The sequence below is a fragment of the Grammomys surdaster genome, unplaced genomic scaffold, assembly GCF_004785775.1.
Source record: "Grammomys surdaster isolate TR1022 unplaced genomic scaffold, NIH_TR_1.0 224, whole genome shotgun sequence".
In the NCBI taxonomy this organism is placed as follows: Eukaryota; Metazoa; Chordata; class Mammalia; order Rodentia; family Muridae; genus Grammomys; species Grammomys surdaster.
The window spans coordinates 8482305-8509998 of NW_021604669.1; the positions used below are offsets into that span (position 1 = coordinate 8482305).

The following is a 27694-nucleotide window of genomic DNA, read 5'->3' on the forward strand; positions in this document are numbered from 1 at the left end:
GATAGATAGATAGATAGATAGATAGATAGATAGATAGATAGATAGATGATAGATAGATACAGATACAGAATAGATATAGATTAGATAGGTATAGGTATAGAGAGACAGAGATAGAGATAGAGATAGAGGTAGAGATAGAGATAGAGATAGATAGATATGAATACATGCATGCATGTGGTATGCACACATGTGAGTTGGCAAGTGGTAGAGTGCATATGAGTATTTATAGTATATTGTTCATCAATCTACAGAGATCCAATATTGATGTCTTAAATATTAATGTTCTTCCTCAAGTGCTCGCTATATTGTTCTTTGACTCAGGACAAGTCTGTTAAATCCAGAGCTCACCGATAGGCACAGTCCAACTAGTCAGCTTGCTCTAAGGATCTACTGGCTCTGTTTGCTGAGTCTGGAACTACAGGGATTGACCATATCCACTTGACATTGTACGGATTCTGAGAATGCAAGCAGTTTAGAAGCTGGGCCATCTCCCCAGCCCCAATGGTAGCTTCTTACATGTTTCTACTTCTGTATTAGGAAGAAAATATTTTCTAAAAGTCTTTGACAAAGTCCCTCTAAAGTTTTTTTCAGCCCAGATATGGGAAATGTGCTCGATCAGAGTCTAGTCACTGTCATGGAGGTACCCTGGTACAGTCTGAGAATAACACTGAAATTCACTCAGAAACTTGGCAAATTGACTTACTGTACTGAGAACTTTCCAGTTTTGTTAATAATGAAGAGATCGGGTAGGTGTAGCATGGCTGGAGCTACATACCTGCTCTTGACTGACTGCACAGCATGTAGTGTCTACACACATATGTCTCATCAGCCAGGGTTGCAGGAAGTCCTAGGGAAGGAACTCCTCACACACTTGGGTTCCCTGTGCCAACCATGACCTCCTCTTCCCACCCACAGACTGCCTAGGCTCCCACTTCACCTGGCTACAGGCTGTCTTCACCAACTTCCCTCTGCTGCTCCAGTTTGTAAACAGTATGAGGTGTGTGGCTGGCCTCTGCCCCCGAGACTTTGAAGACTACGGTTGTGCTTGCAGGTTTGAGATGGAAGGGTTGCCTGTGGACGAGTCTGACAGGTGAGTATGACCCACAGCTGAGCTCACTGCAGCCTAGTGACACCTTGGATGGAATAAATATAGACAGAGACTCAGAGGAGAGACCCAAGAGAGATCTAATTCTGTTACCTACTGGAGGGTAATTGGCACTCATCTCTTCACAGTGTGGTGGGACTAGTGATGTTGTTGTAGGTAGGTACCAAAAGCCTCTGTCATGGCAACACTATATTACAGGGATGTTCTAAGATTGGGTTCTCTGCATTAATACCATAAGATCCTTGTTAAAACAGACCTACCTATCAACAAAAGAAACATTTAGATGGAGCCTGGAAGCCTTATCCAGCGAATTTATACTGACTAGAGAGAAAGCAGCTATGGAGGTTCCTATTCAGCTTTCAGTAAACATAAACAATAACAACCCATGTATGCTGTGCTTAAGAATCATAACACTACCTTTGCAAGAAAATTTACACGGCTACTAAAGATGTGCTCCTTCCCTACGGACAAGGAAAGAGCATCCTTGACCAAAGTAGCAAGATGGGCAATGACAACTGAAAACTAAATACAGTAAGCAGGCTTTAGCAAGGATGTGATCAACAGGTTTTAGAGTAGGAGAGCCAACTGAGCTATTGACTGACTTGGCAAATCTGTTGCTATGTGTTCAAATTCAAGCACTATTACCCATGACTCAGCAATTCCCATTCTCTGCTCCTTGCTGTTACTTGTTTATATTCTACGTTCTTCATCTTTAAAAATGAAGATGATTGTAATGCCTACTTCAGAGTCACTATTTCTGATTAAATGATTAAATACAAACTGAAGGAGGCATTGTGACTGTGCCTAGTTATAAAGTGCTCAAGAGTATCAGTAACCATGGAAGCAAGACTGGGCTTGTAGAAGCAGTAGCAGTAGGGATGGTAATAGCAATACCTGTAGTGAGGTAGCTATAGTAGTGTCAATACTGACAATAATACTACTGGAGTCATAGTAGCAACAGCAGCAGCCATAGCACAGGGGGAATGAGGCTAGTATAGTAGTAGTAAGAGTGGCTGTAACCATGGCAACAGCATCAGCAACAGAAAGCACCCAGAAACAGAAAACTGAACCTGGATCTGAAGTCTATTCCACTGGCATTATCCTGTGCCCCAAATGAAATGCCATGGGACATGTACTTTTTTTCATCTGTGTGGGCTCAGAGAAGGCAGGACAGAAACTCTATGGAATCCCCATGTTGGACAGCTCATACCTGCCCTGCCATTTCTTGAAAGACATCCTTTTCCAGTTACCTTGGTTCTCCTTTCCCCAAATCTTGGAGCTTCTCTTGCTTGTATCTGCTACATAGGCAAGTGTGAGCATAGGATCTGTCTCTAGACTCTACTCATTCTCTTTTTTTTAATTGGATATTTTATTTATTTACATTTCAAATGTTGTCCCCTTTCTTGGTTTCCTCACACCCCGGAAACCCTCTATTCCATCCTCCCCCTGCTTCTATGAGGTGTTCCCCTATCCACCCAGCCACTCCCCCCTCCCATCCCTGGCATTCTCCTATACTGGGGCATCGAGCCTTCACTAAAGGGTCTCTGCTCCCACTGATTTCCAACAAGGCCATCCTCTGCTGCATATGCAGCTGGAGCCATGGGTCGGTCCACGTGTACTCTTCGGTTGGTGGGTGGTTTAGTCCCTGGGAGGTCTGGGGGAGTCTAGTTGGTTGATATTGTTGTTCTTCCTATGGGGTTGCAAACTCCTTCAGCTCCTTCAGTTCTTCCTCTAACTTCTCCATTGGAGACCCTGTGCTCAGTCCAATGGTTGGCTTCGGGCCTCTGTATTTGTCAGGTTCTGGCAGAGCTTCTCAGTAGACAGCTATATCAGACTCCTGTCAGCAAGGAGTTCTTGGCATCCACAATAGTGTCTGGGTTTGGTGTCTGTATATGGGATTGATCCCCAGATGGAGCAGTCTCTGGATGGCCTTTCCTTCAGTCTCTGCTCCACACTTTGCCTCCATATTTCCTCCTGTAAGTATTTTGTTCCCCCTTCTAAAAAGGACTGAAGCATCCAGACTTTGGTCTTCCTTCTTCTTGAGTTTCATGTGGTCTGTGAATTGTATCTTGGTATTCCGAGCTTTTGCCACCCATTGTCTTCTAAGGAGGGAGTGCACTATGCTCTTTCTTTGTGCTCCCAGTACTAGTGACCACACTGAATGAGGAAGTGACCAACTTTTAACTCCTTTTCATAGCTTAAAAACAGATGAATTCAAAAGGATACATTCTCAGTTGACATCGAATAATAGCTGTGTAGTTAAACAATGAAATATCCCCACCCTCAAACCTACAGGAAAAGATCCGAGTTGCATTTGGAACAAAGAGCTAGTTTTCCATTTTAGGGGCCAGGGTCAGGTAGTTGACACTAGGATTCGAAAGGACTGGTTCTGCAGGGCATGTGAGGCCAGGTCAATCACTGAGAACACAATTTTCTGTTAAGTCCCCCATTTCTGCTTCCTTTAATGCTTTGAACACCTAAGAAATGGAGAAGTCAGATAAATAAAGGAGTCATTCATCACTGTCTCATACCCAGAAAGAATGATCAAAGGACCTGTATCCCCAAGCTGGAATGGTGGGCTGAATCTAATTTCAGTTACTTTGTCCATTTTGGTCAATAGGGTGGGTGTTTCCAAACACCCTGGGAGACAGATTGTTTCCATCTTGAACTTACACACCTTGATTCCCTACTGCCGTTTATTGAAATAGATGACTTCTTGAATCCAAAAAATCCTCCTTAGGCAGGATGAAAAGAATATATCCAAGGTCATCATACTTCCTCGAATTTTCTTTGTTCAATGTTCTCCACTGACTGCTTCCCCAAACCTTGTAGCAGTGTCACCTTGCTGGGTGGCCTTGGCCAGGTTATAGAGTTGTGCTTCTCAGAGTCTGCATATGGAAATATTCACGATAATGGTCACACCTGCTGAGCAGCACTCAGGGGAAGTCGAGAAGTGTTATACTTGTCCAGTGCTCAGAGAAGGAAGAGCATGGCTAGGGCTCTGCAAATGTTAGCCTCTGTAACAAAAGCAACAATAAACATCGTCCTCATTCCCTCTGGGGGAAAAAAATGGCAGTGATAATCAGGAGCTCCTTGGCCAGCCCAATTCCACGTCCTGACCCATCTCGTAGTTCCCATCGTGGCTTCCTAGGCAAAACATCTCTTTCTCCCCAGGCCCAGAACTGGGCTTGTGCCTGGGCCCTGGTCTCCAGACTTGCCATCCACAGCCGGGTCACTAGAGGAACATTACTTGTAAATGCTCGGAACAGTTCCTGGAATACTCAAAGATATCAGCTCTTTCTATGAAGATCTATGTAAGGTTAATTTTTAAAGATAGATAAGTAACTTGCCCAAGGTAAATCCCTGGTGCTTGCTGAAGCTTGTACAGCTGCAGAGCCTCAGTTGTCAGCTCCCTGGACTCCAAACTTGAACATCAAGTTTGCTAGTACAAGTGAGATCTCATTCTTCCTCTTTCTGTGTCCCAGAACATTAGAGAAAGGCAGTGGATAGCAACCCACAACTCTGTCCATAGTTAAGAGAGGCAGAGTTCCTAGCCTGGAGTCTGTAAGCCAGTCACCATTGAAAGGCTGTCTCCCTTCCCTGGTCTTCAGACACTTTTGAGTTCTCAATGAATCAAGCTGGAGCCTTGAAACCTCCCAGGCTCTCTTGGAGTCTGAGGTTTCCCCTATTTGCAACCAAAGACCACAGACTTCATTACACCCTGCTTTTCTCTTGCTCAGATTTTAGTCTGTGTTCAATCCTTGGAACACCCTGAAACCTATGTCAGCATTAACTGTAGCCTGTATTTATACTTTCCTCAGGACTGATGTATACTAGTAACTCTGTCACATCTCACTGTGTAACCTCATAGAAGTCCCTTGAGTCCTTGGGTCCTGAAGGTCCTGTTTGTACACACAGAAAGAAGGTGCATATTTGCATGAAAATGTTACTTTTAATGTTCTTTCTAATATCATCATGTCACATAATCCACACTGCTGTTTACAGACACTACTCTGACTCACTGATAAATTCTTGACTGACCCACAGAGCATGAATTCCTTTCATGTTCTTCACTTGCTTATCATAAGTAGCATCTCATACATCGGATGGATCTCTCATGCATAGATGTGGTAGGAGGGAGACAGTTTTGCCACATGGAAATCACCTGTGCTCCAGGAGGGCTTGTGATTGTCACACAGGAACCTGCATAAAGGAAACTGAAACACTTTCTGGCTCACTGACCAATGTTTGCCACTTTCTGTTTTCTGCAGAGTTGCTGGGGTATCTCTCACCTTGACCCTGATTAAAGGTTAATCCACCTCCTCCTTCTCATCCTCGTGGCCCTCTTTTCTTTTTCCCTGCATTCCATCCCTCTTTTCTTCCCTATCCTTCTCTGCCTTCTTGTGGCAGAGTTTCTTATATAGCCCAGGCTAGTCTTGAATTTATAACCTTTCTGTCTCTCTAGTGCATGGATGATAGATAAATATCATAGCTTTCTTTAGTTTTCAGTGTTTTCTTTATTTAGGTGTATGAAATTATCCTACAAAATGACCTTGGCTTTGTCACCACTGGTTATCTTAAGCAAGTCATTGAGGTACCCCTGAAATCTCTAGCAAAGGTGATTTTTTTTTTTTTTTTTTTTTTTAGAGAAGTCATCTCCTGTGTGAGGCCAAGGAGAGTGACAGGGGCAGATGGAGAGAGGCGACTTCTGCTATTATCACTGACTTGGTAGATGCAGAATGTAGTGACAGTAGCAAAAGCAGCATCCAAAACCAGTGCTCAGACACTGCGTGGTACCAGCCCATCTTTACCTTCCCTGGACTGGTTTTCACACTGTCCTCCAGGACCATGTGGCTCACCACATACAACTGCAGACTGTGCAGGGTGATGCATACGTCCATCTGAAGCATGTAGGATATCAGGTGGCACGTGTGCATTGTGTGTGCATGTGCACACCTGCTGAGTATTGAAACAGATCAGTGCCAGGTACCATCCAGACATCAGGATGATCCAAGCATGCCTGCCTGTCTGGACCCTAACCACCATCTCTCTTGATCCTGCCTGACCTGCCTCAGCTGCTGCTTCCAGCATCGCAGGTGCTATGAGGAGGCTGTTGAGATGGACTGTCTCCAAGACCCGGCCAAGCTCAGTGCAGATGTGGATTGCATCAACAAACAGATCACATGTGGTGAGCATTTTCAGGCCTCCCAGAGCAGGGGCCCAAAATGACCATGTGGTCCATGTGGGATCCATCAGCTGTGTCAGCACCATCATGGGTGCCATTGTTAATACATAATTGATTGATTCATTTGTGGTTCACATGCAGTTAATATGCAATGAATGCTTTTTTTATGATTGAAATCAGTATTTTATTCAAATATCACCTGATCTATAATTGATTTATACTTGTGGTGACTGTAGACGGTTGTAAGTGGCAAATTGTTTGCTATTCATGCACTGTGCAACAGTGGAATAATCCCTTCTTTTAACTACAGAACAGGAAGGACAAAAAACCCTCCTTCAAAGATATGTTATGGAAAGTACGTTAAGCCTGCCTGAGAAATGACTGGTGCAGTGGCTGGTGCACTAGTAAGAACTCAGTGTCGTGTATGGAGGTAGAGATAGAGGCGAAGGGTCAGGCTGGTGGTGGCTGCTGTTTGTAAGAGGCTGGTACAAAGCTTGTGTTCCCATATAAGCACCTTATCTACTGTGTGACTCTAGGAAAATTATTTCCCATGTCTAGGCAGTCCTGGAGGAAGTCATATAGGCAGAGGCATGGAGTGGTGAGAGAGTCTTGCGGGTCAAGTGTTAGATTTAGGCAGTCTCCTATGTGCCTGCTACAGAATGCGGTCTTCAGGCACAGCAACTCTGATCTTCCTTCCCAACAACCTGTTAAATGGAAACCACTGTTAAAACAAAGAAGGGAAGTTCTGAGAGGTTAAACAACCTCGCTAAAGTCACAAAGGTGCTCAGCTGCAGAACCAGACTTTGAACCAAGGTCCCAGTGACTCCTAAGTCCAGGTCCTCAATCTGGTGGAGCCTTGACCACTAACAGTAGATAGAGCGAGGCACTGAGGAAGGAGAGGGTGGAGAAGCTAGTGGAAGTAGCAAAGGACATCAATTCATGCACTCAGCAAACAGATACTGAGACCCCTGCAACCATGGGGGCGGGTCCTGACCTCCTGGACTTCTCTCTGCATGATCAGTGCATTAGTTACCTTTGTCATGCCTTTGAGAGAGTATCTGATAGGAGCAACTTAGAAAGCTCTGAGTTGGCTTCAGTGTCAGAGTACGTAGTCCACAGTAGCGGGAAAAGCACAGTAGTGGTAGTGGATGCTGTGGCATCAGGAGGACAATGCAGTTGGTTGTATGGCATCAGTCTGAAAGCTGATCACTCAGGCTAGATGCAGGGCCACGCTATTACCTTATTTACTGATTTTTTAATGGGAAATAAAGAGACATCTGTATACCCCTCACAGCGTATAACAACAGACCCAGGAATAATTCCACCCAAGTCTAGTTGGTGAGCCAGTGAGTTTAATTCAGATCTACAGGAACATGGGCAAGTTACCAGGCTTCCACTGAAGATCTGTCTTTCACCAAGCAACATTTACCTGGTTCTGTATCACACCAAACAGAGACAGGGTCTCTTGCAACTGCTGGCCTCTTGGAGTATCTCCTGAGTTCTCTCTTGTACCACCTCATAAGTCCCCAGTTCATGAACCCTCCCTCCTCTCTATGGGGGTAAATTGATAGGTCTAATCTTGTGAAGGTCTTGTGTGCATTATCATGGTTGCTCTAACTTCAAGATGGAAACATCTATACCACACCTGAAGGATGGCGGTCCATAAAAGACCTTCAGTGACCTTACAACTAGTGATATACTTCCTCTAGCAAGGCTACATGTTCTAATTGTACCACACTCTCTCAAAACAATGCAACCAGCTGGGGACCAAGTAACAATACACATGAGTTTCTGGGGGGTCATTTCACATTCAAAGCATGGTAGCCAGACACTGCAAATGTGTTAGTGACAGGCGTTATGTAGATCAGGAAGACGGGACAGGGTGGGCTGGGTGGCACTGTGCTTAAACAGGAAGGGCATTAAATACTTCCTAAGCAGTGCAGTGGTGGTGCACGCCTTTAACCCCAGCACTTGGGAGGCAGAGGCAGGTGGATTTCTGAGTTCGAGGCCAGCCTGGTCTACAGTGTGAGTTCCAGGACAGCCAGGGCTACACAGAGAAACCCTGTCTCAAAAAAACCTAAAAAACAAAAACAAAAACAAAAACAAAAAAAAAACTTCCTTGAGAAAAGATTTGATGTAGTAAGTGATTCTTACTCTAAATGGCTGTGTGAGTAAAGTGTGAGCAAGCAGAACATGGACAATACTGAGGTGTCCAGTGTGGAACATAGGAGAGCAGTAATAAGTGTGGGAAAAGATGACATCCAAGGAGAAATGGAGGCTGAGGCCAGGGACAGCCACACAACACTCCCTAGGTGACTCTAGAAAGCCAGAAAGAGGTTCTGAACCAACAGACAGACTTCAATTGAAGTGTTGTATCCCTAAGAATGGAACCCAGGGCTTTTCTGTGCTAGATAAGTGCTTTCTACCACTGAGATACTCCTCTAATCTTGCTCTAGCCCTTGCCGTAGTCTAGATTCTTCATGACAGTGGATGACAGAACTGGGAAGCCTAGTCTTGGGGGCCACTGACATGAGTGGGTGGGAAATGATGGTAGAAAGTTTGTAGGGATGTGGCCAGTCCCCAAAGTGGATACAGGTGGACCCACTACAGGAGACTGGTACGTTGGATGTGTGACATATGCAGTATGTTGGGGACACCCAGGTTGGGTCTACTAAACCAAAGGGGTGACACCATCACTAGGAAGTTGCAGAAAGAGCAAGTTTGGACAGTACAGATCAGGAGTCCTGTGTTGGAACCACCCTTTCCTACTGGGATTCCAAGTTTAATCTTTCTTCCTTGTTCTGCCTGTGCTGTATGCAGAGTCCGAGGATCCCTGTGAGCGCCTACTGTGTATGTGTGACAAGGCTGCTGTGGAGTGCCTGGCTCTGTCTGGCATCAACTCTTCCCTGAATTTCCTGGATGCTTCCTTCTGCCTGGCTCAGACTCCAGGTAGGAGAACTGGGCCTAAACGCTGCAGCAGGGCTGAGTAATGGGCAGGAGCTGCAGTGGGTGTCTTCAGATGCCAAGTATAGCCCTTTCACATCCTAGCCCGCTGCTTTATCCACATCCCCATGTGTTTTTACAGAGACAACTAGTGGGAAGGCTGTGACACTGTTGCCTAGAGGTAAAGTTCTCAACATAGCTGGTTCTTTCTGGACTGTAGAGGACTTGTATTGGTAGCAGCTGATACAGGCATCTCGTCTGGAGACCTGGCTCACAGAGGCTGTAGCCAACAATGACATTGACTCTGCCTCCCTTTGTAAAGAGACTAATACGAGAATATCCAGTATCAAAGGATGCTAGTACCAACTCTACCCTTGCTAGAGGGTGGATGTGAATTTAATCCAGCGAGGGTACAGAGCCTACGTTCTCTCTGTGTGGTCAGGGGACTGGTACGTAACAGGACAGGAGCAGCACCTAAGGTTCAGATGAAGACAGTTCCCACTCCCTGACTTCCTGGCTACTAGGCCTCCCTGGAGTGGGTCCTGTTTCTTTGTCTCTCCCATTTCCTCCTGACCTCCCTAAAGCCTGAGCCGAAAGCACAGCCTGACCCAGGTGCCTCTTTTAGGAGAGGTTGTTTATCTTGTGAGTCTTTGTGAGACTCATATAATTCATATTTCTTACTCTAAAATATGGGTCTTACGGAAAAAAAATAAGAACAAGTTGACTTGTCCGTCAGAGTTCTTTTCCCTCTCATTCCCAATACCTTTAGGCATCTGGGGATGGGTCCACTGTCACTTTGATATCTCATGTATCCTTTCCTTGGGCTCTGGTCTCCTTTCTCGAATTGTGTAATTTTGTTAAGGAGCAATTCAGTGGGTGGGTTGGTGTGTAGCTGGGTGGGTACCTGTGGAGATGTGCATATCTTTGTGACACCGCAATACACTGTAAAAATAAAACCTCAAGGGTTCTAATCTGAGCAGGCTGGGCACTAAGGATCCAAGAGAGAAAGGGTCTAAGAAGGGTGTCATTATGGAAGAGTTATCCATTCTAGCCGAGGGTTCTCTGGCTCTCTTTCTCCCCCAGGAGCATGGGCTGCCCAGCATAAAGATAGTACATGCATGTGTGCATGGCCATCAGTGGTGCATGCATAGGTGTGAGTATGTATATATTCATGAATATGGGGATGTACTTGTATGAAGGTAGAATATCTATGAGGATGTGTGTACGTACATGTATCTCTGTGTACCTTCCACATTCAGTACTCTTAGTATTTCTATTATTTCTGCTCTGCTTTCTTAGCAAGAGTCTTTTCATTTGGGGACATCTTCAGGATCCTCACTGCTTCACCTCCTGTCTCAGATAGCACTCTTTCTCCTCCAGAATCCAGCAGTGGCTGTGATTCTTCATGAGTGCAGCAGTACTGGACAGAATGGATAGCTAGAATGGATAACTCTTCCAAGGAGACACGCTTCGTAGACCCTTCCTCTCTTGGCCCCTTAGGACCCAGACTGCTCAGGTTAGAACCCTTGAGGTTTTGTTTTTATAATATATTGTGGTATCATTGCTGTTGGAGATTCTCTTTCCCCAGGGATTCCTGAAAAGCCCACAGACACCAGTCAGATAGCCCTGTCAGGAGAAGGTAAGCATGAAGGAACATATAACCCAACCACTCTTGTCCCATTTGTGCCACTCCATACTGGCTTGATGACATCAGCTCCCCCAGATGTTCCCTGCCTGCTTTGTTATGGAGCTGAGTAATTTTAAGAGGTCCTGGTTCTTTCTGAGCAAGGACCCCTTTTCTACCCTCTTAGCCCCTCTGTCTTCAACTCAGGAGGACCAGAGGTACAATGCTGCAGGTTGGCCCTGATGCACAGGGGCAGGTTTGTATGGATGGACAACACATATGTTTTAATGTGCCCTCCAAGTCTTGCTTGGGATACACTTTTGCCAGAAAGTTATGTGTTGCTCATCTGCAATCCAAATTTAGTGGATACACTAAATATTTGAGTAGCTCTCAGTACAGTGCTCTTGGTACAGTCACTCTACAGAGCCCTCCCTCAGAGAAGCTGATTTTTCCCCGTTTCTTACTCACAATCCATTTCACTGATACATAATAAAATGGTGTTTCCTTTCCACAGTGGCTGGTGAGATGAGAGCAGACACACTAACAACACTCTCCAGGACAAGTAAGCTGAAGGAGCATCCAAGAGGGATGCACAGTGGAGATGCTACCCAAATCCGTGTGCTTTTTTTTCAGTGCTTACTATTGGACAGGGCCGCAGGGGAAATGCAGTGCCCATTTTCAGACTATGTAGGACACTAAGGATCAAGAATCTTAAATTGTCTGTCACTCAGCCAGAAATACATGGTGAGCTGGCACCATGCAATTCAATGCAAGCACGACCATGAATGCTAAAAATATTTAGGCCAAACTTTAGTTGGTGAACTTGACTTTCCCATAACATGATCATGGTAATTAGCAAACATTAATTTACTAATGAGTGTCTTAGTTAGGGTTTCACTGCTGTGAACAGACACCATGACCAAGGCAACTAACTGGGACTGGCTTACAGGTTCAGAGGTTCAGTCCATTATCATCAAGACAGGAGCATGGAAGCTTCCAGGCAGGCATGGTACAGGAGGAGCTGAGTGTTCAACATGTTGTTCCAACGGCAAACAGGAGACAACTGGCTTCCTGGCAGCTAGGATGAGGATCTTAAAGCCCATACCCACAGTGACAGACCTATTCCAACACGGTCACACCTACTCCAACAGGGCCACACCTTCACTCCCTGGGCCAAGCATATTCAAATTATCACAATGAGTGTAAGTCAATGACAATAATTATTCGCTAGTTACTCAGAATGAATAAGTAAGTAGATACTTGCTGATGGGCAGTACCATCATTGAAGGTCTTCAATGTGTAGGCATTAGTTACCGGACATGCACTCTGGATTCTTCCTTGTCCCAGGAATCCTGTTATTATCCCATGAAAGAGAAACTCTGAGGGTGGTGTCACTCACCCAGGATGTGTCAGTTCAGAACTCCTTGGGTCTGAGCTGGTAGGTTTTGCTTTGAAAAGACCACTCTGCCTCAACAGAGGATGGTCCAGATGTCCCTTTGATGTGGCAGCTATGTTCACACGAGTCAGCTTCAAAGACTGAGTTTTATATAACACTTTGTCTTCATCCACAAGTATGTTAAGTTGAAGTCAGTGCTTCCCTTCCCTTATACTGGTTTATCTGCTCTCTCTCTCTCTCTCTTCTGTATGGTACAGTGGAAAGTGAAATCAGAACTTAGCATAGTGCCTGAGGCTCGACCTCAGCTCACACAGCTTTTCATCACACCACTACCTAACTTCATAATTCTTGAGGAGTGTCTTAACTCTTCTGTATGTCTGTCTTCTCATCTCTCAAAGAGGGGTGAGTGGGGTGAGCAGAAGACCCCTACTTGTGAGCTGCCATTAAGTGAGGCAGAAGAACAAAGTCTGTATTGGTATATGATTTGGAACACAATAGGACCTTTTTAAGATTTAAGAAGGACTCACCTTACAAAAACTCATGGCTCAACTGCTCTCCTAGAGCCAACAGCAGCATACAATTCCTGTGTCCCGGACTGCTGCTGCTTTTTTAAACACACTATTTTCTTTTATTTCAGTATTTCCCCCTCCAATTTCTGCATAATAAACAGTCGTAAAGCCTTTCTGCAATTTCCCCATCTTACAAACTGCTGGGACATTTGCCAATGAGCATGTCTGGGGGTTCCTTCTGGTCCCTTAGTGACCCTGATAGCATCACCTGTCCGAGGAAATCTCAGAATGGGGGCAGGTCAGGTCAGTCTGGGCCCAGAGGTATGCCTCCTGGGACCAAGGCACATGTGTAACGTTGACACTCATTCTGTCTGTCTTCTCTTATGAGCAGAATCTGTTCAAGATCGTCAAGATATACCAGCTTCTAGGACCACAACAAGTCCAGGTAAGCACATCTATCTCCCTCTGCCTTTGCATATATAAGCTTCAGAAATAAATGAGTTCTAAATGAGCATTGGACCAAGTCATAAATGGAAGAAAGAATTGAAAAAATATGTCTCTGTATTCCTCTGTAAAGTACAAATGTAGAATTAAAAGACACATTAACAGGAAGCAATGAAAAGGTCTCAGGTAAAGACGTGTTTGTGAAATTACATTTAGTTTTCTATTTAAAATCAATTGTCATTCCATTATGTAAAATCAGATACGTTTAATATCCAATGTATTTTCTAGTAGCCTCTTGCATTAGTAACTTTCCTATTGCTGAGATAAAACACCACATCGAAGAAAACTTAGAGAGAGTTGATTGGGGGCTTACAATTTCAGAGGGCTAGAGCCCATGATGACAGTGAGAGGTAGCAGGTAGTAGGTGACAAAGCAGCAGCCAAGAGCTCACATTTCAAACAGCAAGCAGGAAACAGAGCTAATTCAAAATGGTGTCAATCTTTTGATACCACAAAGCCTGCCTCCAGTGACATACCTCTTCTTTCAGGCTTCTAGTCTTCAACAAACAATTCAAAGTATTTTAACATAAGAGCCATTCTCATTTAAACGACAACACCTTGCCCCAAGCAGCTTTACTGGGCAAAAGATGCAATCAGGTAGCCTGCAAGTAGCACGAAGAACCTTGACATAATCTTGAATATGATGAGAAGCAGCTGCAGTATTTGAACAAGAAAGTCAAGTGTTTAAGGGTGGAGTGGGGGCTCTGCTTGCCATCTCTCATCCTACGTTTTCTATCCTTCACTTTGCCTCTTTACTTGCTTTGAGCATCTAGATGTGTCTTGTGGCAGGTGTACATTTGTAAACGTAATACAATCTCAGGCCTGAAAGATCATCAAAGTTCTCAGCCATGAGCGGACGTGCAGATGGTCTATCATAGCATCCTGGCAATGTTAAGTCTAGAAACTCAGAAATACTCATGTAGAATTTGTGTCTAAGAATCTTCCTCTATGTCCGCAAACACAATGTGAGGCGTACTCTCTTTCTACATCTATGTTCTGAGAGTCTCTGTCTGCATTTGGCTTTGACCATGTATGTGTTCATCTGCAAATGTCTCTGAGTGACTCTTTTCACTCTGAATGATTAAACTCTATATTTTCAGGATCTGCAGAGATTATTGCCATAGCTAAAGGTACAACCCATGATTCTGCTAGCATTAAACCACTGAGGTTGGAAATATCTGTTGACAATGGTTCTCAGGAAACAACTGGAAAAGGTAGGTGAGAGTCAGTATTGAGTATTTGTCCTACCCCTGGAATCTAAAACTATCTGTTAACATAGTCTTTTTTTTCCCTTCATTAGTTCTTTATTAAGTATTTAGTTGTTACAATTCTTTTCCACTCCGCTGTCACTTTGTCCAAAGGATAAATTTTCAGGAGCTTCAGTTGCAGCTTCAGCTTCAGGAGGTTCCATTTCTTTTCTTTTTCTTTTTGTATTGTTTTAATAATTTATATTCCAAATGTAGCCCCCTTTCCTAGTCCCTTCTCCAAGAGTTCTTCACCCCATTTCCACTCCACTTGCCTCTGTGAGGATGCTTCCCATCCCACCACCCATCTTCCCATTCATCTTTTATTTTTTTTCTAAAATCAAATTGTAATTTTTACTTATTCACACAGGGGTTATAAACATAAAAAATAGGATGTGGGGAAAGGGATGACACGGGAGCATGGGTATTCAGGGGGAGTACAGATATCAGCCATAGGCCTAAAATCAGTAATAGGCCTGTCATACATGTATACTAACAGCAAGTCTTGGGTCTCTGTGGAAAAACATTGAAACAGATGGCTATAAGCTATTGTAAACAGGCAGCTTTTGTGGAAATTTACCAGCCTGAGTAGTCATAGACCTTGTAAATAGGTAGCCTTGGCAGATAATACCAACTTAGATAAGGACAAGTGAGTCATAGGCAGAGTCATAGTGACCTATCCCCTGAACCTTCACCCAGCCGATACCCTGTTCTAACATAGTCTTTTAAGTCACTTTATAGATTAGGACAATGTCCTGTTGGCACAAGTAGAAGGTATCACCCTCCACCCACCCCCTTACTAATAAGCTCTTTCAGGCTCAAGGATACAAAATTTACCTTTGCCCCTCAGCTGCTGTGAGGCTGAGACTAGGCAAGAACCAGGGTTTTCTGTTCCCTGGCTCTGTCCTCTCATCATTATTCTTCTACTGGCCTAGAATCCAGGATCTTGGCCAAAACCACATTGTGTGTGTGTGTGTGTGTGTGTGTGTGTGTGTGTGTGTGTCTAACATTATGTGTGGGTATTAATGATCATCCTGCCTCACTTCCCTTGCATGCCTTCCCAAAGGACCTAGAAAGTGCCCCAGCCCCATCTGAGCAAGCTCCCAATGGCTTCCAGTGTAGAGCTGTGGAGCATCCATATGAAAGTTGCAAGAAGATGAGAAATGATACAAGGAGAGACGTGAGAGACAGAAGTAGAGTGAGAAAAGCCAGGGCTTTGAAATGTAAAGTCACCCAGTTTGCTAACATGATGTGCCTGCAAAGCCTAAGAGGATAGCTAAGGCCTTACAGGCTGCTAGGCTCATCTTAACAATAAGATGTCGTCCACAAAGCATCTTTAGTCCTGACAATGTCCCATTCCTTATGGACATTTAATAAGAAATTCAATAGAGAATCAGAAGTTGAAGAAGAGTTCTTCTCTGAAACAAAGAGAACAAGACACACAAGAGTGATGATACAGGGTCCTCCCAAAGTAGTTTTCATACAATGTGGAAAAACCATTCCTCTCTGGAACTCGGCCCTAACTCTCCTGAGAATCTGTTCTTAACCAGCCTGTGACAGATTGGCCTTTCTGCATGTGGGTGACGGAGACAACATGAAGGCCATGCTGCAGCTTGGAGAGATGCTCTTCTGTCTAACAACCCACTGCCCAGAGGAATTTGAATCTTATGGCTGCTACTGTGGAAGAGAAGGAAGAGGCGAGCCAAGAGACACTCTGGATAGGTATGGATGGGGACCAGTGGGGCACAGATGGAAAATGAGGTTGCTAACATCTGTAAGGACTCTCATCTGCACTGGGCTTTATATCAAGTCTCTCAAGGAACGGGCTCTAGACATCTGTTCTCACTTAGGAAGGCATGATAACATAACAGAACATTTTCCTAGTGAGCAGCTGAAAGGGACAAGTCAGGCCAGGCCAGATCTCTTGATGTTTCATTACAACAATAGACTACCCTGCAGATTAGAAGGGCTGGCTTGTTAACACATTTTGAGTGACTCTAGACTGACTCCTTGTACAATGGCATGCATAGAGAATAGGGGTATGCATGTGGTTAACTCAGAAGAAGGCAAAGTTTATCTTTCTAACAGCTTTAAAGTGTATTTGCTAAATTTTATAACCACCACTTTTCAGGGAATTTCCTTGACTTCATACGTATACACATCCATTCATATACATACACATTCTGCCTATATCTCTGGGGGCATTTTTGTGTGTCAGGCATCAAGCCAGGTAGTAGAGATACAAACCTGATTATTGCTAAACAAAACAGAAATAAAAACACAAACAAAACAAATCCAAACCTCTTATGCACATAAGATTTCACAGAGAAAGAGGCAGGAAATTAACAAAAGTGCAGTGATGAAATAAGTAATTACATGGGATTCACCCCGAGTATAAAGGATATTCCAAGAGCATAAGTGATATGATCTGAAAGATTGATTACTAGTTTGCCCACCCATCCACCTGTCCACCCATCATCTACCCTTCATCTACCTAACCACCCATCATCCACCCATCCACCCATCATCCACCCATCTATCCATCTACCCACCACCCCATTCAGTGTTTACCACTAAGACTGCTTCCTCTTCTCTTCTGCACGGTCACTTTGGCTTTCAGTGAAGGAAATTAAGGGCCACCCCCCCCCAAAGAACTCTCACAAGACAATCCTACTGAAATTTTAATTGTAGCAGTTAAAGCTGCAGCAGCATCAATTATTCTATATAATAATTGAGGTTATATAATGAGGTTTCACAGCATGCCCTCTGACCTCCATGACAAGACGGAACTTCAGTAGTCGAGATCCAGAGTGCACAGAACTCTTCTGTGACATAATGAAGACAGGGACATAGCCAGCAGCAGCCTCTACAGCCATTAAAATTGGGGCAATTTTGGGGCTGCCTTCTAATCCGTGACTATATTTCATCAAAATATGAAATTTGAGTGGTTGGGGAAATAAGTTGCTATGGCTTTCTGATCTCTACAGGAAGAAATTAAAACCCAAAAGTTCTAGGTAGAAACTCTGAATGGCAGTTTGTCACACTGATGTCATGTTCTACAAGAACATAATCTTGATACCATGTATTATATACGTCACAAACAGATGCTTTGTATGAAGAGGTTGATCACTTATGATTCCTAATGACACTGACTTTAGATTGCAACCACTGTGTTTGTTTTCCACCCATCCCTATTACCCCGGGAAATACACATTTAAGACAACATGGCTTCTCTGTAGTGGCAGCAGAAAATGGGTCAGACATTGACCTCAACTACTGGGTACTGTGAGTGTGTGAGGTAAGGTTCTTCTTCCTGGCAACAACATTGGTAAAGCTGCTATGTGGCTCGGAACGAGTTAGAAGTCTGGTCACTCTTGGTTGGGCCATGGTCTCCAAGAGGAAGTACTTTAAAGGCATAGTTAATTAATCCTCACACCAATCTAAGGAGGCAGCTCTATCACTCTTATGTCACAGAGGAAACAACCTATGAAAAAGTCAGAAGGAAGTGGGAAAGTTGGGGATATGGGCTTGAAAACGGCTTTGCCTTAGAGCTAAAACCACATCTTAGTGACCCAATGGATTTTAAAGATCTATGGATAGCTAAAAATGGAGCACTAGGGAATAATCATAGGTCTCTATTGACTGGCATCTTTACATATAGTAACAGACATCATCTGGCCAAGGAGGGCACTAGGGATCCTGATACATCAAGTCAGATAGGTGGATCTGAATACAAGGCAGTGACTCATTCACTTCTGTTTACTGGGGCCATGCTTTATTCTGGGACCTGTGTTGGATGCAGATCTTCACGGCTACCATGTCCTTTTAGGTAGAAAGTTAAAAAGGTGATCTATATATGTGAAGTTAAGTGTTTTATTATATAGAAAGTTGGATGTAGTTGGGTCTTTGTATTGTTGTGGACATTTGTACAAACTAAAGAAAGTACCCTTCGAAACCCTGTCTCGAAAAACCAAAAAAAAAAAAAAAAAAAAAAGAGGAATCCTTCTTGAAAAACCCTTCATTTTCAACTGCTGGAAAGGTATGGTGACAAGTGAATTTGCCATCAAGAGTCATAGTAAAAGAAAAATGTAGAAATTTGGGTATACACAATGGGGTTGATGCTGTTAGAGGCAGCCTCCTGGTGCTGCGGTATGACCTCAACAGCCTTTGAGGCATGTACTAGCCAGCCTCACATACTCTGACAGGAGACCCTTGGCAAATTTCAGTACCCCATGCAGTGTTGAGAAACAAAGACCTGGATCAGTGGGGACCTCTAGTAAATAAAAGGTTCCCTTGCTCTTAGGTGCTGTTTTTCCCATCACTGCTGTTTGGAGCAGATGAGACAGCTGGGCTGCCTCCATGGAAGGCGTTCTCGGTCATCTGTGGTATGTGAAGACCACACACCCAAATGTAAGTGGCTGCCTAGAGTTTTATGGGTTTTTTTTGTCTGTATTCTGGCTGGAGCTGGGTTACAGATACTTCCCCTGGCACACCTTGATCTGTACCACAGTCTTGTTTTTTTTATTTTAAGACATGTGCTTACATCCCTTTCCATAGATGAGGACTCATGTTCAAGAGCCAGAGTCAGCTATCTTAAGCATCAAAACTAATTGATGGTCTCAGTAACCTCTACCTACTGAGGCTGTGCTGTGAGTGGTTCTAAGCATTTGAAAGGCACAGTTAATCCTCAAACTAATCCTAGGCAGCAACTCCATTGCTTTTTCTACTTTACAGAGGAAGCAAATGATGCTCACCATCAGACAGGCAGAAGGAAATGGGAGAGTTGAGATCTGGATGGGAAAATAGCAGTGCCTCAGACCTAGAACCTCCTCCTAGGCTATCCAGTAGATTTTAAAGAATTCTGCCTTCTCCTAATAAATAGACCCTGTTTCCAGATTTGATCATCTAAAGAATGCCATGAAGGAGAGGGATGGAAGGCTCTGGCTGAAGGTGGGCCTAGTACACAACTCCACTCACTACCATGTATCCCACAGAGACAATGTGTTCTACCTCTGTAAGCATCAGCCCTGAGCACATGACAAAGTATGCTTATAACTGGCTCCCATGGACACTTAGCTCAGCAGTGAATGTGCTTCTCCTAGGTTGCTCTTGTAGCTCAGAAGGAAAGGATTCTTGTGGAGCTTCACAAATACTCTGCAAGGTTTTCTTATTTTTAACTGGGGAAGCAACTGGATGGGCCTATTGTCGTCTTTGCTGACTGTACATGCCATCCGCAGCACATAGGTCTCCATGACACTGTTGGTGCCATAATTAATGGCGTATCTGTCATTCACTCATCCACTGATTCAGCTTTCTACTAAGCCAATAAACCTTCATTTGGAACTATGGAAATAACTGTGACAAATCATCTGAGAATAATCAACTTTTAACAAAAGAAAATATAGTTTGGCTTATGGGTTCAGTCCATGGTCATAATGGCCCTATTGTTGAGAGCTTATGTGGAGGCAGAACATCATGGCAAAGTTGCTTTTCTCATGGAGGTTGAACAATGGTAGGAAGATGAATGGATGGCAGTCAGGTAGGTCAGGGATGAAATATGCCCTTATGGTGTGTATATACACACACTGAGACACACACGAACTCTCTCTTCCTCTGTCTTCCCCCTCCCTCTCCCTCTCCCTCTCCCTCTCTCTCTCTCTCTTCCTCCCCCCCCTCTCTCTCTCTCTCACACACACACACACACACACACATATACACGGAGAGAGAGAGACAGAGACAGAGACACAGAGAGACAGAGACACAGAGAGACAGAGAGAGGAGAGAGACAAAGACAGAGAGACAGAGAGACTTAGTTTTATTCCTACGAAGAAACACTATGACCAAGACAACTCTTATAAAGGAAAACATTTAATTGAGGCTAGCTTATAGTTTTGGAGGGTCAATCCACTATCATCATGGTGGGAAGCATGGCAACCTGCAGGCAGATATGGTACTGGCAGAGCCATGAGTTCTCTATCTTGATCCACAGGCAGCAGAAAAAAACTATCTCTCACACTGGGCAGAGCTTGAGCTTAGGAGATCTCCAAGCCTGCTGCCACAGTGACACCCTTCCTCCAACAAGGCCACACCTCCTAATAGTGCCACTCCCCATGAGCCAAGCATTCATACACATGAGTCTATGGGGCCATACCTATTCAAACTCATATCATGACCTATTTTCTCCACTTAGCCCCATGGCTTGTTTTTATCACCTAAATGCCATTCAATTACAAACCCATCAATGTGATAATTCACTTATGAGCTCAGAGCCTTCAGGATCTAATCATCATAATTCCCATAACTAGGGCTTTAGCATAGCCTTTGGAGGTGATTTAAGATTCAAACTGTTACAATAATAAATGTGTGTGACCCTTGCCTCAAATTGCTCACACCAGAGACCTGGGAGAGGTCAGGAGATGAGACCAGAGGCTAACGGGTTCTGAGATGGCACGGGCATTTTCCACAGTATTCTGGAGTACTCAGGAGCTTATAAACATGCAGTGAGGCAGAAAGTGTGATGAGGTGTAAGGTGAAGCTGGAGACTGGACCTAGAGGAGAAACACAAAGGGCTACTTTCTAGCAGGAAGAACAGGCTAGACCATTAGAAACACTACATGCTACCAGAGGAACTGTGTGAGATGAAGTCAGGAGTGGCAAATGAACAGAGTTTGGACAAGTGGGTTTATGTGCCCTACCTGGTGTCTCACATTTGTTCCTCTGCTCTTGCTAAGGTGTGGGGCAGAGCCTGTGTGAGAAGCTACTATGTGCCTGTGACCAGATGGCAGCTGAGTGCATGGCCTCTGCCTTTTTTAATCAAAGCCTCAAGTCACCAGACCCACCTGAGTGCCAAGGCGAGCCTGTGTCCTGTGAGGATGGCATGCTCAGGGGAACCTTGGCCTCTCCAGAGGACTCCAGTTCTGAGGAAAATAGCGAGGAAGCTGCACCTCAGATGGAACGCCTAAGAAGCAGATTTCTGGAAAAGTCCCCTGGTCCCTTGAGGGCCAGGTCCCTTGATGGAAGATAAGGTGCTACATGCCAGTAGTTCTGAGCTGCCTGAGCTCTTTGGCCCTCAGTCCTCTGTCCATAGGAGCCATAGCAGGATCTCCAAAGGAGCAGGGACAGTCACCTTGTTACCCATGAGCCTCCTGAAACTTGTCAGCACACAGATGTGTGTCTGGAGAATGAATGCAGATGACAGCACTTCTCTTCTTCCTGTAGTTCATTATGGAGGCTCAATAAATTCTCCATGCCACATGGCTTGTGTCGTGTCTAAGAGCTGCCTCTGCAGATGGATGGGTGCTTGAGTGGCTTGCCAAGGTGCAATGACAGGAACAACTGCCAAGAGTGCTTGATTTCCTAGCCTCTAAAAGCTACTTTCTTCTTTTGTTAGAAAGTAAGGGAATGTGGCTACCCATGGTTGTCAATGACCCACTAATGAAGATGGCAATGCTTCTGTATGATCAGATACACTTGCTACCTTTGTTATCGAAGCCATGAGGCACAGCCATCACTATGAGAACACCTATCACTACCCTTAGCTCTAGGTCTTTTCTTACAAATGAAGATAAGTAAAACTCTTGCCTGTCTTCCCATCCTTCCTTATATCTACGAGGATCACTTCTGCAGGGAAAACTTACCTCATGGAAGTTGACCCTGCAGGCCTGCTTCCTGCAGTTTCTGAGTTCTGAGGTGACTTCTGGCACTTAGGTTTTGGGCAATACATCAGCACTCACAAGCATGGTATCCAGGTGTAAGAAAATGCTAGATGGCCACTCTTGTTCATGAGCAAACATCAGAAGGGCAATGCTTTTCTGACTTTCATTTTAAAAAAGGAGCTATGAGACTCTCTAGAATGTCCAGGATGGAACTCTCCAGGCACCAGCGATGGCTAAAAAAAGTGATCGGGCACTTAGCTTTGCCTTCCATTTCCCAGTACATCCCCTTGCTAATTTTCTCTGCGATCACTTCTTAATGTAAAACCTGTACATAAGCCTTGCCACAGGGTGTCAAAAGAAAGCCTAGATGCAATACTGCCTCTAACTCAAGTGTAAGCTAATGGTTGCACACAGACCAACCGAGATGCAGTTTATCTTCACACCCTGGCTTTGCTTTTCACTAATTCATACTAGATGACAAGAGATAGGATCAGAGTCACAGTGGAAAGCCCGAGGCAGCATTTGTACAGTGCTCTCAGTATATCAGTGGGAACAGGGTCAGAGATGTGGAATGACTGTCCTAAAACTGCAGAGCTACGACAGTGACAGTCTAGTGGCAGTGCCTAGGTTTCCCCAAGGCAGAGCCTGTGACAAGGTTTATATGCAGGTGTTACTTTTGGAAGTGGTTTCAGAGAACACTAGACCCCAAGGAAGATTGTCATTAATATTTACCAGAGGCTTACCCTATAATGCAGGCATGCCACGGCAGTTCACTTACCTCTCAGCTAGCCTCTGAGGGCAGATCATACTGTTTTAATTTCACGGACGAGTGATCAATCACTTAACTATGACTGCTTAGCCAGGAGCTTGGATGGGATTTGAACCAGAAGGCAAGCTCCTGTCACTGTGTCATAGTGGCTCATCCAAGACGCCAATGATCAACCGCTGGCAGGGTAGTTCTGCAGGGCCTGGGGTGGCATGAGGTACTAGACAAACAGCTGCTTTTGTTGAGAAGATTTCTGTAATTTATGGAGCAAGGCAGTATAGTGAGAAAAAGTCACCAGAGTTAACAAGAAGAGGCAACTATGAGGTATCAGGGACCTTCCCAAACTTACAAGGCATCACCAGCACTGAGGTGGGACATAATGTTGGACGAAGGCAAAGACTGACAATCTATGCCCTTACAACTGTCTCTTACTGTTCCGGGAACCAGAAACTGATAGCCTCTGGAAACTTAACTCTTTCTTACTATTCTGTGTGAATAAGTGCTGGTTTCTTTTCTCTGTAACTCTTTACTATTTTGTGCTAATATACATTAGTTTCTTTTTTTCTGTTGCTTAAGAACTTCTCAATGGCCAAGTGAGAGGCTTGGACTTACTAATTTTTTGTGAACCAGGAAGGGGGGATTTACAGAAGAATGGTGATGTTAAGTTCAAAGTAGTGTTTCATTCCACTAGTTCATACTAAATTCAAAGTAACCACTTCACATGGCCTTGCTTTATCATAGTGTATACATGTGAAAGTGACCTAGAATGTTTTCCCTTGATCACAAATTTGTCCCAAGCCTATTTCTCCTTTCAGTGTAATTGTAAAAGCTCACTGGATTCCTTACTATGTAGTCTTTACTTACTAATCTACGAAGAATGGGCATATTCTATGTTTGGTTCTAACCTTATTATATATTTTCTAGCAAACCAACTAAAACCACCTCTTAAAACTTTCTTCCTAAAATTATATGAATCAAATCAGGAATTCTATAAAATCATTAATTCATATAAACAGCATTAATTCATGAAAGTTCATCTTTATTTTGACCTTCAGGAAATCTCTCCAATAGACTGGGTTAATGCCTAGGAATCATTTGACTATGTAATAGTGATAGAAAAGGCATATCAGTAGTAAGAAGCAATCCTGGGATGAAATCTTTGAAGGATCTGGAATCCAGAGCTTACCCATTACAGCCATGCAAAAGCAGTGGGCCATCTCAAGAAAACTTACTTGCACGCCTTTACCCTTTCCTAGATGAGGCACCCAGTAGGCTTAATCTAGGCTGTCTTCGTGCTTATGGTTCTGATGATTCTCATATATATGGAAAAGAATCCACCTGAGTCATCTGATTGTTGAAGGAGCTTAATTCTACATACTTAATGCTATAATAAAGATGCACTTATACATAAGTGATGCTATTTTTGTTTTATTGCTTACATATGATTCACAATGAAAATTTACATTTAAAAAACTTACTTTATTACAGTAATACACGAATAAGCATTAGTGAGACAAATGAGTCCCCTTTGAGGGAGTGGGGAGTTAAACTGCTGGTCAAGGGTGGTATCACTCTAAAGGGTGAGTCTAAAGGAGGCTGGAGGGAAGCAAGAGGACTAGAAGGAGGAAAGAGGAAGTGAGAGAGGATGAGTACGAGAGCTCAGGTAAAAGTCAACGACACTATGTAAGCAGCTAGACGCACAAGGATCACAAGCACAGGAGGAACATGTAAATTAACTTCTTGGTGTCACACAAAAGAATATAACCAACTGTATACAGCAAGGAGAACAATAAATGCTTTGAGTATCATGTACCTGCCAAAATAGACCAATGAACTCCAGCCAGTCCTAAAGATTCAGTACCTGAAAAGTTATACAGCACAGGCATTCAAATGTGATCCCTGCAAATGTGGAAGAATCAGACGGACAGACATCCATTGCTTGGGAACTCTTGTCAACAAAACCAGTTCAGTCTATTGGACCTAAGATATCCAGACATGTACTTTAGTTTAAGAAACCACAGAAACAAAACTCAAACCAGCAGTTTATAAAACCCAAGCTACACGTATGATAGAAGACTAATTGCAATGGCTTTCTTTTGCATGCAAAGCATGCCTTTTTAAATCACCAAGAAACACAAAATCTTGTACAGCAAAGCTCATGTTCTGCATGAATGCAAGTGAATATATCTCTTTTCTTATACTATTAAATTATATATTTTTCCATACAAAAGCACACAGTGTTAATTTATAAAATGACATCCAAGTGGATGATGATTGTTTTTGCATGTCCCCCTGTTTAGATTTTAAATGCAGTCAAAAAATAATATCCTTCTTTTAAAATGAAGAAGAAAAAAGGGAACCAAAAGTGCATGAGTTTTCCGTAACTGGCCACATATCCCCGGTGTGAGGGGAAGCTACAGTGAGAGCTCATGCAGGGCACTGCTCTTCCAGTGGCAGCTGCACTGTTCCTTTTGAGAACAAGGTCTGGTGCATCTGCACTTAATCAGCAGCCTGGGCTGTCCTGTCACCCCCTCTTCAAGATGTTCTACTCTGCTGTAAATATTCAAAGCTTTGGGCATGCCTGGTCTATTTCTTTCTTTTTTTTTTTTTCTTTTTGTACTAATAGTGCCCAAATAACCAAAAACACACAGATAAAACACCCTGTATTTTATCTCATTTTTAAAACAAAAACTAAAACTGAATTATTTTTTGAGCTACAATTTTTGATAGGAATACTGTTTTATAAAAAGAAACTGAATTTGAAAAGGTAGTTACACAGAGTGATTCCACAAAACTGTGCTAAGAGAATGTTCTAATTGCAGAATGCTTCTGTTTAGCACGTGGTGGTGTCCTGAGCACATGCAGTACATACTGCCCTTGTAGTTTTACAAGTCTCACTAGTGCAAGGCAGCTCACACTCACACGCCTTAGCAAGAACACACAGACCGTTTTGAAGTACGCAACTAATCTTCATGGAGATGTATACAAGTTTTGGTTCAACTCTTACAAATTAAGATTCACTGAGAGAATTTCTGTATAATGAAGACTTAAAACAATGTACAATATAAAATTTAAATTAATTTACTAGAAAACTGAAATGCATAGACTCTGCACAGGTGAACAGGTAGCTCTTTTAAATGTATTTCTTTTCTACAGTAAATATATATTTCATTTAATTGATGGAATCACAGCAAAATACAACTATAGTTTCAAAGCATAGTCTGTAAACTAACACATCAAATATGAAAAACATTGTACCTTTTTTCCACTCCAAGAGTGAGCTCCAAGGGGCTCAAGTGCTTAACTTGAAGCAGAAAACATTGTATCACAAGACCAGTAAGATCTGGCCAGTTTCCAGATGGGAACCTAGGTGGGAATACTATCTAGTAGATAATTTCTATCACTGACATCCTAGGAATGCCTGCCACATGTTACTATGGAGGACTGAAGGGACGTGTACACAGTCCATCTGAAGCACGGAATTAGAAAGCATGAGAGAATTTGCAACTCTAAAATTAGGAATATATTTACTTTTGAAGAAAAGAAAATAAAAGCGATCCATTTCTAAGCAGTTGAGTAGATACTTCAGACATTTTCAATCATTTTTTTAAAATCATGTTTGTGCAAAGTTTAAAATATACTATTCAACAAGAGTATAATGTGAAAGCAATACATGTTCAATCTTAAAAGCTAACAGGAACCTCAAAACAAATTAACGTGGTATAAGCCTATCTTCAGAGGTACTCTAACTCAGGATCCCTAAACTTCTAATACAGCATGACAAGTGTTGGTAGAGACAAGCCCCATAACAATTCAGGACATTCCAGTAAGCACTATGCAAATCCTGAAACTCATCTTAGCCCTGTTTTTCAGGCTACACGGTCCTTTTAAAATGCTGTAGTCTTCAGAGTTAGTCAATATACACACAGATCTGGAAACTTCATCTCATAGACTGGGACGGACTGGTATTGGGCATGTCCAGAAGTAACGGTCAATGTTCCAGATGGACTGGGAGGAGGGCTGTAAAACAAGAAAAAGGTGCCATCAGCAGGTGCATGCATGGTATTCAACTACTGCCTGGAAGCAGAGGAAGTGTGGTCCAGCTATGACACTGTATAGGCAAAGGATAGGGATGCTGGCTGGTTTAAGTCCAAATTAGACCCTGTGTGTGTATGTGTGTTGTACAGTGCATTTTTGTGAGCTACTTTGTTTCACAAATTAAAAAATGTATCTAATGCATATCATTCTTACTTATGGTAGTGTGATATAAAGGTATTTTATCTACTGGACAAATAAAGGCTCATTTTCATTATAAATCATATCTATCCATCTATCCATCCACCCATCCATCCATCCTTGGTCTAACAACTTATGAGCAAGAGTTTCTGATTTTAAGTAGATTCACAATTTTACACTTAGTATATATTGTGACAATATTGCAAATTTATAGTGGTTTAAGGACTAGAGGCAATCCTTGCTAACCTGGAAGGTAAAAAGGAATGATTTCCATTTAAAAAAATTTTTTTGACATCTCTGTGGCATCCATTTTGGTTTTTTTAACAAACAAACAAACAAACAAACAAACAGTATTCCTTTCAAGACAAGCCACCTTAGGAAATTAATTTTTTGTCACATAATGCAAATATTTTTTACTAATCCATCATTTAATCCTCAACTTTTAATTAGTGAGTGTCACATGTACATGTGTGTACGCAAACACACACACACACACACACACACACACACACACACGGAAGCTCTGAA

The 27694-nt window shown here is 43.2% G+C and overlaps 2 protein-coding genes across 4 annotated transcripts in view; one reads left to right on the top strand and one right to left on the bottom strand.

Annotated features, from left to right (window-relative positions):
- Oc90 (otoconin 90) overlaps positions 1-21764 on the top strand; it is a 32176-nt gene extending 10412 nt beyond the window's left edge. The window contains exons 5-15 of one of the 2 annotated variants that reach the window (XM_028773292.1): positions 916-1090; positions 6181-6293; positions 9111-9239; positions 9376-9414; positions 10822-10872; positions 11372-11419; positions 13154-13207; positions 14366-14479; positions 16060-16231; positions 18813-18919; positions 21241-21764. In XM_028773292.1, the coding sequence (XP_028629125.1) occupies positions 916-1090; positions 6181-6293; positions 9111-9239; positions 9376-9414; positions 10822-10872; positions 11372-11419; positions 13154-13207; positions 14366-14479; positions 16060-16231; positions 18813-18919; positions 21241-21533 (1295 nt within the window). In that variant the 3' untranslated portion in view covers positions 21534-21764. The remainder of the gene's footprint in view (positions 1-915; positions 1091-6180; positions 6294-9110; positions 9240-9375; positions 9415-10821; positions 10873-11371; positions 11420-13153; positions 13208-14365; positions 14480-16059; positions 16232-18812; positions 18920-21240) is intronic. The other variant, XM_028773293.1, reaches the window with a different exon arrangement.
- A 2578-nt stretch (positions 21765-24342) lies between these two features.
- Positions 24343-27694, bottom strand: part of Efr3a (EFR3 homolog A) — an 84207-nt gene continuing 80855 nt past the window's right edge. For both annotated transcript variants that reach the window (XM_028773250.1, XM_028773251.1), the window contains exon 23: positions 24343-26950. In XM_028773250.1, coding sequence (XP_028629083.1) covers positions 26845-26950 — 106 coding nt within the window. In that variant the 3' untranslated portion in view covers positions 24343-26844. The remainder of the gene's footprint in view (positions 26951-27694) is intronic.